This window comes from Acanthisitta chloris, unplaced genomic scaffold (genome assembly GCF_000695815.1).
Source record: "Acanthisitta chloris isolate BGI_N310 unplaced genomic scaffold, ASM69581v1 Scaffold42138, whole genome shotgun sequence".
Classification (NCBI taxonomy): Eukaryota; Metazoa; Chordata; class Aves; order Passeriformes; family Acanthisittidae; genus Acanthisitta; species Acanthisitta chloris.
In genome coordinates, this window is record NW_008689406.1 from 3157 (window position 1) to 15746 (window position 12590).

At 48.6% G+C, this 12590-nt stretch overlaps 1 protein-coding gene across 1 annotated transcript; it reads right to left on the reverse strand.

The window, feature by feature from the left end:
* Window positions 1–264: 264 nt before the first annotated feature.
* Window positions 265–11299, reverse strand: TFRC (transferrin receptor). The gene is made up of 18 exons (XM_009081381.1): window positions 11267–11299; window positions 9792–10005; window positions 8980–9202; window positions 8624–8767; window positions 7812–7908; window positions 7332–7454; window positions 6014–6109; window positions 5706–5845; window positions 5155–5324; window positions 4770–4889; window positions 4060–4145; window positions 3884–3947; window positions 3486–3553; window positions 3050–3117; window positions 2574–2655; window positions 1465–1686; window positions 888–1028; window positions 265–608 (listed from the first exon to the last, which is right to left on the reverse strand). The coding sequence occupies exons 1-18, from the start codon at window positions 11297–11299 to the stop codon at window positions 366–368; spliced, it is 2334 nt and encodes a 777-aa protein (XP_009079629.1). The 3' UTR covers window positions 265–365.
* Window positions 11300–12590: the final 1291 nt, after the last annotated feature.

The following is a 12590-nucleotide window of genomic DNA, read 5'->3' on the forward strand; positions in this document are numbered from 1 at the left end:
TCACTAGGTTTAGGGGGCCAACAGTTAAAACCCGAAATACATGAGGTACCTCCCCACTCAAGGTACCAGTTCAGTAGACACGTGAGCTCTCAGGTCTCAAGTGCACTGGAGAGCAAGCCCTATAAACAGCTGTATGTGACTGGTTTGGACTGAAGTCAGGTGGGAGCCTGGTCAGAGGAGATTTCATGATAATCTTAGTACCTGCTATAAAACTGCCTTCTGTGAATTCGTCAAGGTGAGATTTAAATTTTTTTGCTTGACTTTGGTCAAAAAAAGTGTTGTTGCCAGAAAATCTACAGAAAAATAATGTCATGTTAGGGAGAGGGTTTCCCTAATCCTGTACCTTAACCAGGTGTTTGCTGTGTCTAGAATTCGTTGTCTATATTCCAGATATCACCTGCTAAAGCATTGGCAGCCCCTTTAATGGTCCAGGTTGCCAGGGCCATCTGCTCTTTCAGCATGTTCACATCCACGCTGCCCTTGCTGTCTTTCAGCTGCTGCAGGTTCTCCAGCAGACTCTGCAGGGTGTGAGAGCCTTTGCCAAAGAAGATGTGACGAAAGGGAGCATCTTTTGGTGAGAGGTACGGGGAGAGGAAGTCATACTCCACCTGAGTAGAGGTGCAAATTTAGGGTTATACTCTCACCTCCCAAGTTTCTCTTTCCTAATCTGCCCCAATATAAGTTCCCAATCTCTGATCCCCACTCAGCCCTTTCCCACAGTAGCTCTGCAAGAGTCAGACCCTCTCTCAAGTGCAAAACTCAGTCATGCTGACACTTAGCAAGTGGAAGAGACACCACTCTGCACAATGCCTGTGGCCCCTTGGGCAACGGCCCATCCCAGCCAGCACTCCTTCAAGAAGAAAGAAAAACCTGTTGTAGATACCCACCTTCATGATCCTGTCATTCAGGGCTCTGAGGATGAGCCTGTTTTCCCTGTCAGTGTTTGCAATGTCTCTTCTCAGTGCATTTACAGCTCGCTGGAAATCACCACGGGCAAAAAACAGCCAGTCCAGGGTCAGCCCCAGCTCCTGTGAGGGAGGAGCTGTTAGCAAACCTGATTTTCTTCTTTTGCTGCTCTCTTACCAAAAGAAGTGTTGGGTTTTGGGTTTTTTTTTGCAGTTTAACCAAGTAGCAGAGCGAGTTCCTGGCAGGCCCTTCTGAGGTCACTCCCCACCCACAGTTTCTTGTAGGCTTTGCTGAAAGGTGCAAATACAATGCAAAGCTGCACTGTGCTGTGAATGACAACTAGAGGAGAAACCATACACATGTACTTCCTCAAGAGCTCACCACAGCCAGATTAGCTAAATCTGTCTGACTCAGCTGCTCTGCCTGCACTGCTCCACAAAGAACATCGATTCTGGTCACACTTTGCTACACTCCTATGCCCAAAAGGGGAAGATGTCCACCCTGCTGTGTCCGCTGGCACAGTCTACAGGGATTCGGTGAACTCGGAGTCCTTCTTACCTTTGCATCCTGCCTGTAGGTGAAAAACTTCTCCTGGAACGACAGCAATTCATCAGTGTATCTCTCCAAGTCCAGGAAGAGCTCATGATCGTGGGTCAGTCTGAGAGCTATTTGTCCAGCAACATCTGCAGCAGCACGCATAAGATCATACAACTTGTCTGTCTTCTTCAGGTTCATCAATGTGTCCTCAGTAGTGCTCAAGAAGGGATATTCCTCATCTTTCTGCAAGAAAGGAGGAGTTGAAATTAGGCAAAAGTGCTTCTCCAGCTAGGGATTTTCATCCCCCACCACAGGCTGCTTGCTACTTCTACCACATCCCATCTTCAGTGCTGCAAAGTAGTGAGACTTAAGTGGCAAAACTTGAAAGCACAGTGAAGGGAATGGGGCTCCTGCATCTCATCTCTCACAGTTTCCAGCAATCAGCAGGATGTTCTGGTAGTTTTCAGACCAGAAGACATACAGTCCTTTACCCCCTCAGAGTTCACTGCAGAAGTGCAGGTGAGCAAATCCCACCACCTAGTCTGGTATGCGCTGGCAGCACCCTCCAATCCTTCTTGGTCAGGATAATTCACTATTTTTGTGAAACAAAACTGACACTGACAAAACCCAAGCATTCATAAAAGAGGGAGCTGCTATCAGAAAGGCTCCCAGCTACATGCCTGCAGGAACAGGGCAGGCTCCTGGGCTGATGTCAGCCCCAAACTGCAGAAGCAGACCTGAACAGTCTGAGTTGGTACTTGCTCTGGCCAACAGTATTTCTCCCCCAATGCCCTCTGCTTGCTGATCAGAAGGTGGAAGCAGCAGTAGCCTGACATACTTTTAGTGCTCCTAGCTTCTGAATCATTGCCAAGTGCCCCCTTCTTCTGAAAAACCACAAGCATTCAGGACTCTGGAAGAAGAGATTATAGGCCAGCCTTGCTCCAGGAGCAACCTTCATAGAAAGTACTGCCACAGCCACCAGGCCCAGAGGCTGCACTTCTTCCTCCTGAGACGCACTTGCATGGACAATGAGCTTGGTACAGCACTTCGTGCTCTGCTATCCTGAAAAGCAGGTATCATTAGAGCACTCTGCATGGAATGAATACAAGAGGCAGGCACAGAATACTTACATTGTAGAAACCAAAGGAAACCACTGGGATCCCTGAGTAGGTCAGGAAAGGGAATGCTGCATTGTCCAAACCAAGGGGAACGCTGCAGAAGATAAGCATTGAGTAGTTACCAACTAGTTTGGGCATCCCGGGAGAAAAACCACAAGCCCTACAGTTGAAGCTCTGAACCAACTGGACTACCCTGTCTAGACAAGACTGAAGGAGTCCCAGCCAAATCCCAAGGGCTGCTTGTCTGTTTCTGGCCACTGGACTTGGTACAAGGCTGTTCTGTCTCTACAAAAAGGTGTCTGGGCTGCTCACAGGCAGTTTGGAGCAGCACACCTAGTGCTGTAGTGTTCACACTTGCCTAACCCCATGGCAGAAGGTAGAGCCCACCCCAGACAGCAGTATGACACTCCATCACAAAGAGCATGAGCCATGTAGTTTGCTCCTTTATGGAGATCTGCTTTCCCAAAGAGATGAATGACAATACTTACACTGTATTTACCCAGTCAGCACCAACTCTGTCGTATAGGGTTCCCAAATTCTTTGTTGGGTCCTTCACCTGCAAAAAGATGACAGTCAGTGCACTTGCTTTAACCCTTGCTTAGGCTTCCAGGTCCATCCTGGAGCTTGCATTGCTGTGCAGATTCCACAGCCAGGTGTGCTCCCCTGACCTTTCTCCACACAGGTACGGTTCATGTGGGACAGACATTCACCTCCCACTGAACTGTGGCAATTGCTGATTTTAGATTCTACATGTGTTAACTGCAATTCCCAGAGCCCAGCTGATTTCAGACAGAGTATCTTAGCTTTTTCTCCAAAATGGGGCTTTCTCCTCAGAAAGTGTCAGCTGGGGAAAGTGACCCAGCACAGCCCTGTCTGCTTTCGGTTTCACAGTCACCCTGATAAGCCCAAGGCCCCTCAACTCACCCCCTTCAGAGTTTTCTCCAGCAATGTGTACAGCAACGGGCTAGCAGAAATCTTCATGTGCTTAGAGCCTGCAAAAAAATGAAAGTGTTTGACATGCTGTCACAAACAACTACTACAGCTACAGCTGCTCTGCCCTGATCTACAGCTTGTTGCCAAAGGATCTTCAACAGACACAGAACAGTCTACTGGGACCTAGCAGAGCTGACTCCTCATGGCATAGGCTGCAGCAGCCTGCCAGCTTCAAAGACAGTAGGAGAATAAATGGAATCATGTCTGTCTCCAGCCAAACACCTGCCATCAGTCTCTGGCACAGCCCCCATTCCTAGAGGTTAAGGGATGTCTGTTCAAGCTATTCTGGTCCCACTCAATTTGAAGAAACTGAAAGAGTAGTAGGTTACCTAGGACTGCAGCATCCAAGTTAATGTAAGTGAAGGCTTTGGCATGCAGCGTGGCAGAGTATCCCTAGAACAAATCAAGTATTTCATAAGATGAGCAGTGGCAGTACAACACCAGGATGTTTAAGCCACAGGAACAACTGCACAGTCATCACGCAGAGTTGTCACATGAACAGTACCTCCAGCCACTCGGTAGCACCCACAGCTCCATATTCTCCTGCACTCCAGCTCGCAAAGATGATGCTGCGCCTTGGTTTGTAGCCACCTGCAAAGAGACAGAGGTTGAGATGTCTGCCCTTCCCCCACAGAGATGCAGAGTAGCACTGCAGGCCTGGGATGATGAACTGTCTGCTCCTGAGACAGCACTGAAGCATTCTGGCTGCTGCAGACTCATGTGCACACCAGTGGCTGTATGGACACTGTACCCTGCCCCCACCATGCTGCAGAACTGTGCAGGAAAACAATGCTGTCTACACTTCCTCCGTTTTATTTAGCTGCCTGAGCCCAGAATTAATAGTGGAGACAAGCACGCTCACACTAAGTGCCACCATGCAGTCCCCACTGCTCCAGATGGTCAGACACTTCAGGGTTTTTCCACCTTCAGGCCCAGCTGTCCAACAGACAGCTCAACTTTGAGGATTGCATTGCATGTTATCCAAGGACATTCCTACATTTGAGCCATACCAGGTACAGGCAGGCAGTCCTTTGGATGCGAGTGCTCACTGCAGACAATGTCTGTATTAGACAAGCAACAGTTTCTCAAGAAGTTTTGTCAGATTCCCTGCACCTTCTAAAGAACTGTTTTGTGACTGAGCTCTCCAAGATTAACACACACTGAGCTGAACCTGCATCACCTCCCACCCTCATGCTTTTGTTCACAAATATTTACCATTTTTCACCATGTCTGAGATCACACGGGCAAGTTCCAACAATATGGCAGTGCCAACACCAGCCTTGGCCACTCCTGGGCCCCAGGAGTCTCTCTGGGCTCCGATCACAACATACCGATCTGTAAAGGAGACATCAAGATCTGAGATGCAAGCTTCAGCTTGCAAACACCATTTATTGGAAGAGCAGCTTTCAGTTTCTGCACTAGGAAGAGAGTGCATTCTGAACCCTATCATTCAGCCTTTCCGTGGCAGCACAGTTCAGCTTTCTCTTTGATCCTCAGGGAAAGGTCTGGGTTCTGCTGAGGAAATGGCTGCCAACGTTCTGATGATCACAGAAGAGGAAGGGTTCCCCTCAAGACTGAGCCACAAGGCAGCTGCCCTTACCTGGTTCCTCGAATCCCTTGACAGCACCAAAGATGTTCAGAATCTTTCTGTCCACCATAACATTGTTCACCTCCAGTTTCACTGTCATCTTGCTTGTCTTGCTCAGTGTCACCTTACATCCAAAAATCCCAGAGTTCCAGTCTGAGTGGCAGCTTTCTCCATCCATTTTGCTGAGGGAAAAAGAGAGATCCTTTGAACTCGTTATCCAGCTTCAACCTTTTTTAGCTATGCTGTGCAAAAAGCTCACCTGCAACTGCAGGTGCAACCTTGTTCAGGGCCTGCCTAGGAAATAGCTTGCAGTCCTGTACCACTAATTATGCAGGGAGGGGTAGGACGCAGAGGTCAAGAGGAATGCAACACTAGATTAAGTTCAGTCTTACAGACATGAGACATGGCCATAAGTGATATTTCTCCAGCCAGTTCCAGTACATGCTCCCTGCCACACACAGCAGAGAGCAGCAGAGAGCCCCCTGGCTCAGAGCACCTCAACACCATCCTCACTCCTACAAGAGGGCCACAGCAGCTCAGCCTGCAAGTCAGGAGAAAGTTACCTGAACAGCTTGCCTGCTGCTCGGCTAGAGATAGTCTGAACAGGAATGCGAGGTAGCCCAGAGGATTCCACTGGTGGGAACTGGGTGTGATTGAAAGAAGGAAAGCCTGGGGTGTAAGGGTCTCCAGTTCCAAGGTGGGCCTGTGAAGAGCAAGAGGAGTCATCAGGTCTCAGAGGAGTCCAACAGTTTTTAATCTACATAGGGGCATGAAGCGCTGCTGAGCCAGAGGCCTGCAGGACTGCTGCAGGTTGCAATCCACAGCAAGAAAGGTTCATGAGAACAAACAGGGGAGCCAGCTGCATACTCACATGTCCAAAGGGGGCATGTGCTTCTGTTTCCCTGTAAGTGGAGGGGTCCAGGTACATCAGGGCACCAACTGCTCCTTCCTCTCTGGCATTTGCAACCTGAAGCAAAAAGAAACATTAACTGCACATTTGCACTGCAAGCAAGGAGAGCTGAGGCAAGTACATGGAGTAATGGTGTGAAGCGTTGTGCTCCTCGATGCCCAACTCCACAACTGATTTAACAGCTACCTGACAGTGACAGATACACAAGGCAGCTGAATCCTAGCAGCTCAGTGCTGCTCCAGGCAGAGTACATCTAACGCCTCTTTGAACAGTTAGGACACTCCACAGTTAGTGCTTCACCCTATGATTCCTTCAGCTCATGCCTGCTCCTCAGAGCACCTTAGAAGAAAGATGCTATTTAATTTTGATGATGCTCCATCCGTTTTCCCAAGATGAGGTTAGTCTCAAGACAAGTGGCCACTGGAGGCTCATCTTCACAAGGACAAATGGATGCAGAGTGGCCTAGCCTGGTCCCTGTTTAATCCACGTACACCCAGCTGCCTCTGACATGCCACTGGTACAAACACTCTTACAAGGCTAGACACCAGTTTGAAGAGCAAGAAGGGGATTGGAACACCAGTGACCACACTCTGGGGAAGCACGTTTCAGCTCTGCCTGTGTCTGATGCATGTAGACAAGTCCAACTTGAATGAGTCCTATGCTCCAGCCTTCCCAGGAATACCCATCTGAGCTCTGGGTCAGATCTGGAACAAGCTTACGTACCCAAGCACTTGGATCCTTTAGGCTGCTTGCTATTCAGTTCTACTCCCTAGGGAGGAAACATCACAGCAAGATACAATGCTGCTCGCTGGGCATGCAGCACCAGCACCACCACTTGGTCCAAGTGAACTGTCAGCGAGGGCCCAGGTGAGACACTGCAGCCAAGCTTTGAAAGTATCTGACCGCAGCAGTCAAAAGTGCTCTGGAGGCAAGACTGTCAGGCTTCTAGCAGCCCTATGGCTGCATCTAGCAAGCTCTGCACACTCTGGCCCCTAGGCTGCCTCCCTCCTCCACCACTCCAGATGCCTGTCTGTCCCAGAAAGATTGCCAGAGGCCAAGAAGAATGGCACCATGAATGGTAACAAGCTCTGCTCAGCCTTGGTGTCCAGACCTGCACGTGGAGGCTTAGTGCAAACAAGCAAGACCAGACCTGCAGGAAAAAGCCTGCAAACCTAAGTTCTACAGACCTGAACCAAGACACACCTCTGTGCCGCAACAAGGAGGAAGCAGAGCTTCCTGCTGCCAAGTTTGGCCAGGCTTTGGGGCACAGACTGCTTACCTTCTCAGCAAGCGTTATTTTTCCAGCTCTGAAGATGATTATAGTTCCATTCACTGATACACCCATATCTAGTAACTTCTGAAAATCAGCTTTCAGTCCATAGTTCACATAGACTGGTTTTCCCTGGAACAGAAACACTGGTTATAAATGCAGCAGTCTTACGCCAGTAAGACACTTGAAACAGATTGCAGTAGGGAGCTGAAGCTCAGCAATGTAAACTGATCCCATGCAACATGCCTGTTAGAGCAGCACTTCTACCAAGGTTCCTGTCTGGATCCCAGCAGGAGAGTTTAAAGTTACTTCTGCATTTTGCTGAAGTAATAATACTATATGGGCCCTCTCCTCACCCCACTCTCACCACCCTTAGCTCCTTAACCGGGGAGGGCTTTATATACTCCGTATCTTGAAGGGACATATCCTGGATATTTCCATCTACTAAGTCTGCAAACACATTTCCAGAATCCTCTTGGAGTCACTTACAGTAACTGTGTCACTCTTGCTGTATGCCACATATGCATCAGGACTCTCCAGTTCCTCTTCTTCAGTATCTTCCTGAATAGACACTCTGTTGTTACTACTGGTAAATGTAAAGAGACAGTGTTATGGTCTTTCATACAAAAACTCCAGATTTGACTAACTCCCATATCTGGTCTGTGCCCTAACAATTCTGCAAGGCAACAGAGCCTCAAACAGGCAGACTCATCCCAGCACTTTCATGCAGTAATCTCTGGAGTTGTTCAGAGACATTAATGAAGGCTGATGTCTAAGACAAGTAGCAGAAAGAATCTACTTCCAAGTGTCTCAGTTACCTCCTAAGACAAGCTAAGCAAATTCATTTCCCTCTGACACCAAGGGGCAAATCAGACATGAGGGTATGAGCTGTCCAACAACACAATGCCTGTTGATACCCTCCTGAGCTACCGGAGGAGCCACTGCCAGGTGTGCAACACCTGTCTGGGGGACAAGATGGAGTGGCCCATGCTAGCTGTTTTAGACACAGTTAATCTGCTCTTCAGCTGAGTTTTCACTCAAGTTTGATTATCTCCATTTTCTAAGCATACTTTGAGGAAACAGCTGTCCCAGGAAAAACGGAGAGTGCTGTTATCAGAGCCTCTGGAATTAGAAAGCCTAAGAGACAGAAGTAGCTGTTGCTCACCTAGACTGAGGCCTTCCTTGGAGAGTAGTAACTGCCTCACAGTTTTTGCACAGTTTTAAGCAGAAATCAGGTGTTTGCTCAAGACCTCAGATATCCATGCTGTAAGGAAGAGATGTGCACCTCTTCATTAACATACCTGCCTTTGTCCTGCAGCTTAATGTAGTGCTCATCATTCCACACCTCGTCCAAGCGGAAACTGACAAACTGATCATGAATGTAGTTGGCAGTGGTCTCATCTTCAGTCTTGCCAGCTTCAAAAGATTTCTTTCCTTCTCTTTGCCTGTAGGTAACAGACGTATGTATAGCTTAGGCTACAGCACCAGGTTGCATTGCAGCCTGCAAACCCAAGTTGGATGGGACATTTAAGCCCATGTTTAACACATACCACCCCACATCATCTGTAAGGCCCTTGTTCTCCAAAGGAGCTTGAGTTCTGCTCACAGGCTGTGCCTTTCTCAAAGCTCTAAGAGCAAAGCTTTCTGGAACTGTTACCTCAGGTTGGCCTCAAGATGTGCAGTTGACAGGTTAGCTGACAACATCTTTTGGAGATCACGCCAATATAAGACACGTGGTCCAGGAACCTCTTCTTCCTCAGTTTCACCACTATCGGCTAAGTAAGATGCGGTTGGAGTCATCTCACACTTGCCACTTCCATCCAGACACCTGCTAACTTTCTGCATTCGTCCACGATAACTCAAGTAGCCGATCAGAAACCCTATAGACAGAATAGGTATTTCTTTGTGCTGCAGAAAGAAAACCCAGCCCCACACCACACAGCTTCAGGGTTAAGATGCATCTATTTCTGCTCTCACACCATTTTTGACAAGCTGGCTTACCCACGGACAGACAGAAATATGCAGTCTGACATTTTGCCTGAGCTGGCATGTTTTAAGGGCACTGTAAATCTGATCTTGTGCTTGGCAGAGTCCCTTCAGCACCACTTGGGAAGGAGAATGCTTACTTTAGGTCAGTGGCAGTGTTAAAACCCTTAAGAGACAAGCACCAGAAGCTTTACTGATCTGTTGACCCACATCTTTACAGAAGTGTTAAGAGTTAATATAGACGAAAAACCAGTAAGACTTCCACATGGACCAGTTTGCCCCCTAGCTAAGTCACAGTTCCACTGTCAAACTTCACACTTCTCTGAGCCAATACCCCAAGTCTGAGCTAGACATACTTAGTAACAAGAGGCCCTCCTGGTTCTTTAATTATCACCCAAAACAATGCAGATTCAAACGTTAACAGCCTCAGATAAATTCAATACCAGAGTCCACTTCATGAAATTGCCTCCCACCCTTCCTTACCAATCAAAAGGAGGAGGACAGCTGCAATGACCAGGAAGCAGAGGTTCTTGCCACTTCTCCGTGGAGGAGGCATGCTGGCATGCAGATGCTCTGTTCTCCCAACTTCCCCTCCTTCCTCATCATCAGCAGACAGCTTCATCTCCACGTGGCTGTTGTCGCCATCCGTTTGCCGGGCGATGCTGAAGCGCGTGTATGACATCGGCTCGCCACTAAACTGTGTTGAAAGACAGTCTACAGTCACCAGCCTACAGTCCTTGCAGCCAGCTGCCCCTATGATCCAACACAAACACATCTTGTCCACCTGCAGCTGCTGCAGTGCAGCCCCAAGTCAAGCTGGCTGTTTTAAATGCAGTTAAGACTCAGACCCACTCAGGGTCTTCACAGCCTATTCTGCATCTATTTACCCTGCAGTGGTCAGTCTAACTTGGAGTCTGTGACAGATATGACACAACAGCATTGGTATTTCCAACGCAACCCCCAGGCAAAAGCTGATTCAAGCAGAAACTCTTGTCTTAATCAGGAAAGCACAGATCTGACTTGAACATGTACAACTCACACTTTGCTGAGGACAGAGGAAAGGGAAGGCAACCCCTCCATGGTTGTGCCTTTGAGCCACATCTACTTTGACATAAATACTCTCATCCAGTATTTAAGTAATTTTGTATTAAACTACCCAAGGCTACTCTTAAATTCTATTACTGGTAGTATTACAAAGCAGCTACGCTGAAGAGAGATGACCCTCGGGAATTGTGCTGCCTCAGCTAACATGAAACTGGGGATACACATCCTGCACCCACCAGCAACTGGCACCACCTGACAGGTGTTCAGCAGTGCCCAAGCAGAGCAGCTTCCAGCCTATAGCCCACTTGTCTAAACAGGTGCAAAACACAGCCCAGCTGCCCACAGAACAGCAGCCCATGAGCAAGGCAGCCACTCCGATTAACTCAGTTCCAGGCATAGCCAGGCACTGAGCAGAACCACTCAGCTTCCATTAGAGCCGTGGAAATCGCCTGCAGCCATGGCTGTGCTGGGGAGAAGCAGGAGGCTGGCTAAATGGCCAAAGGAATAGCTCTGGGAGCAACAGTCCTGCAGCCCCACTCCACTGTACTGGGGAAACAGCTGGTGACAAGTGCCCAAGCCTTGTTACATCCTCAGCAGCTCCCCCACAGTTCTCAGCTCACTCTCACACTACACATCTGTACACAGTGTTCAAGGCTCCTCCCTCGCCTTTCTTACCAGCTTCCTGGGAGATCCCAGGCATGATAGCAGTTAACGGTAACCCCAACAGCACTGAACCACTTGAGACATTTACCATGCCCAGTCAGCTACAGTGACATTTGGCTCACAACCCACAGAGTGGCACCTAACATCGCTTTGGATTCATGACCTTCTCTGATACTGACATGGATGTTGTTGAACCTTTCTTCTGCACCAGCCCACCAAGAGAAAAATGGTACAGGGGGACCATGTCTTACCAAGTTAGAGATTGCTGCTCTGGCATGGTCCATTGCCTTCTGAAGGAGTGCCCACCAACTTCACCAAAGCCCTAGAAGTTCAGAAAAACAAGACAAGTCAGGCTGTTACCCTGATACTACAGAGCACATCCATGGTCACCCACTGCTTGCCCCATGGGCTTTATGTGCATGCTTCTACTCAAGTCACAATGTTAGCAAACCTACAACAACCTTGAATGCAATCTACATGTTTCCACTGCAAATGTAAGCTCCAATGAACAAACAGACTCTTTCCACTGAACTCCAGGAACAGCAGGGCGTGTTTAACTGAGGAGTACAGCCTCAAATGGCTAAGTTCAGCCAAGAGACTTATTCACAGTCAGGCCACCTCCACTCAGGGAGTGCTAGCAAGAGGCACAAGCTCAACTGCAACAATGGACTCCAGATATCTAAGGTTCCTTGGATCTGTCTCAATGACAGGAAGAGTCCAGCTGGTAGACATAAGTGGCACAATGCACAAATGCTTCAAAGCAGCACAAACTCCGACCCCACCAAAACACTTCTAAAGGCAACATCCCTTCTGGATGGCTACATTCTGTAGCACTTCAAGAAGGCAATTTCTGTTTTGAATAGTCTCCAAGAATCGCCAAAAGCAACTCTCTCAAAGCATTTCAGTAACTCGTATAATTCTGATTTTCTATAGACAGAAACCTTATTTGAAGGGTTAAGTCGTAATTGATTTACTTCAGTCATTTCTTCCTGAGAAAAAGCTTTTTAAGTTAGTGAGTGACTAGACAGCTTGGACTGAGACAGGTGTTTATATTGGGAGCATGCAACTGGAGTATGCCCTTAAGCAGTACCGGTAAGAAGTGGTTTTTAACTGGTCTCTTCAGGTGCATGTGGATTAGCTTTACACCTGGCACCTCTACAAGGTTCTATTTGGAGATCAAAAGTGAGCGGTGGCCTTTGCTCATTTCACCTTTTTGTTTAGGGCAAGGACACACGGAGATGAATCCCTGACGGTTTTGAAAAGCCTTTTCCAAGAGACAGCCTGAGGTACAGGCTCCCACATGGCAGGCAGGGCACAGCAGGGCTGAGCGAGCACATGCAGCGTCTCCTTAAATAGCTAACCCAGGGGAAGAGGCGGCGAAGTACAAAGGGCCTGCGCGCATCCCGCCTGGCAGGGATGCTCACCGGGAGCGCAGTGCCCCCCGAGCCCACCCCGGGCGCAGGCAACAGCCCCCAATCCCTCAGAGAAAAGGTAAAGAGCAGAGGAAGAAAAACGCAAGCCCCAAGCAGCGCGGAGGAGCAGCCGCCCCGGGGGCCGGACAGCCCCGATACGCGG

Coding starts and splice junctions, on each gene's coding strand:
- TFRC (XM_009081381.1), bottom strand. CDS start 11,299: ATGGACCATGCCAGAGCAGCAATCTCTAACTTG. Junction 7,909..8,623: donor AAGCTGCAGGACAAAGGCAG/GTATGTTAATGA, acceptor TACATTTACCAG/TAGTAACAACAGAGTGTCTA. Junction 3,948..4,059: donor GTGCTACCGAGTGGCTGGAG/GTACTGTTCATG, acceptor GATTTGTTCTAG/GGATACTCTGCCACGCTGCA.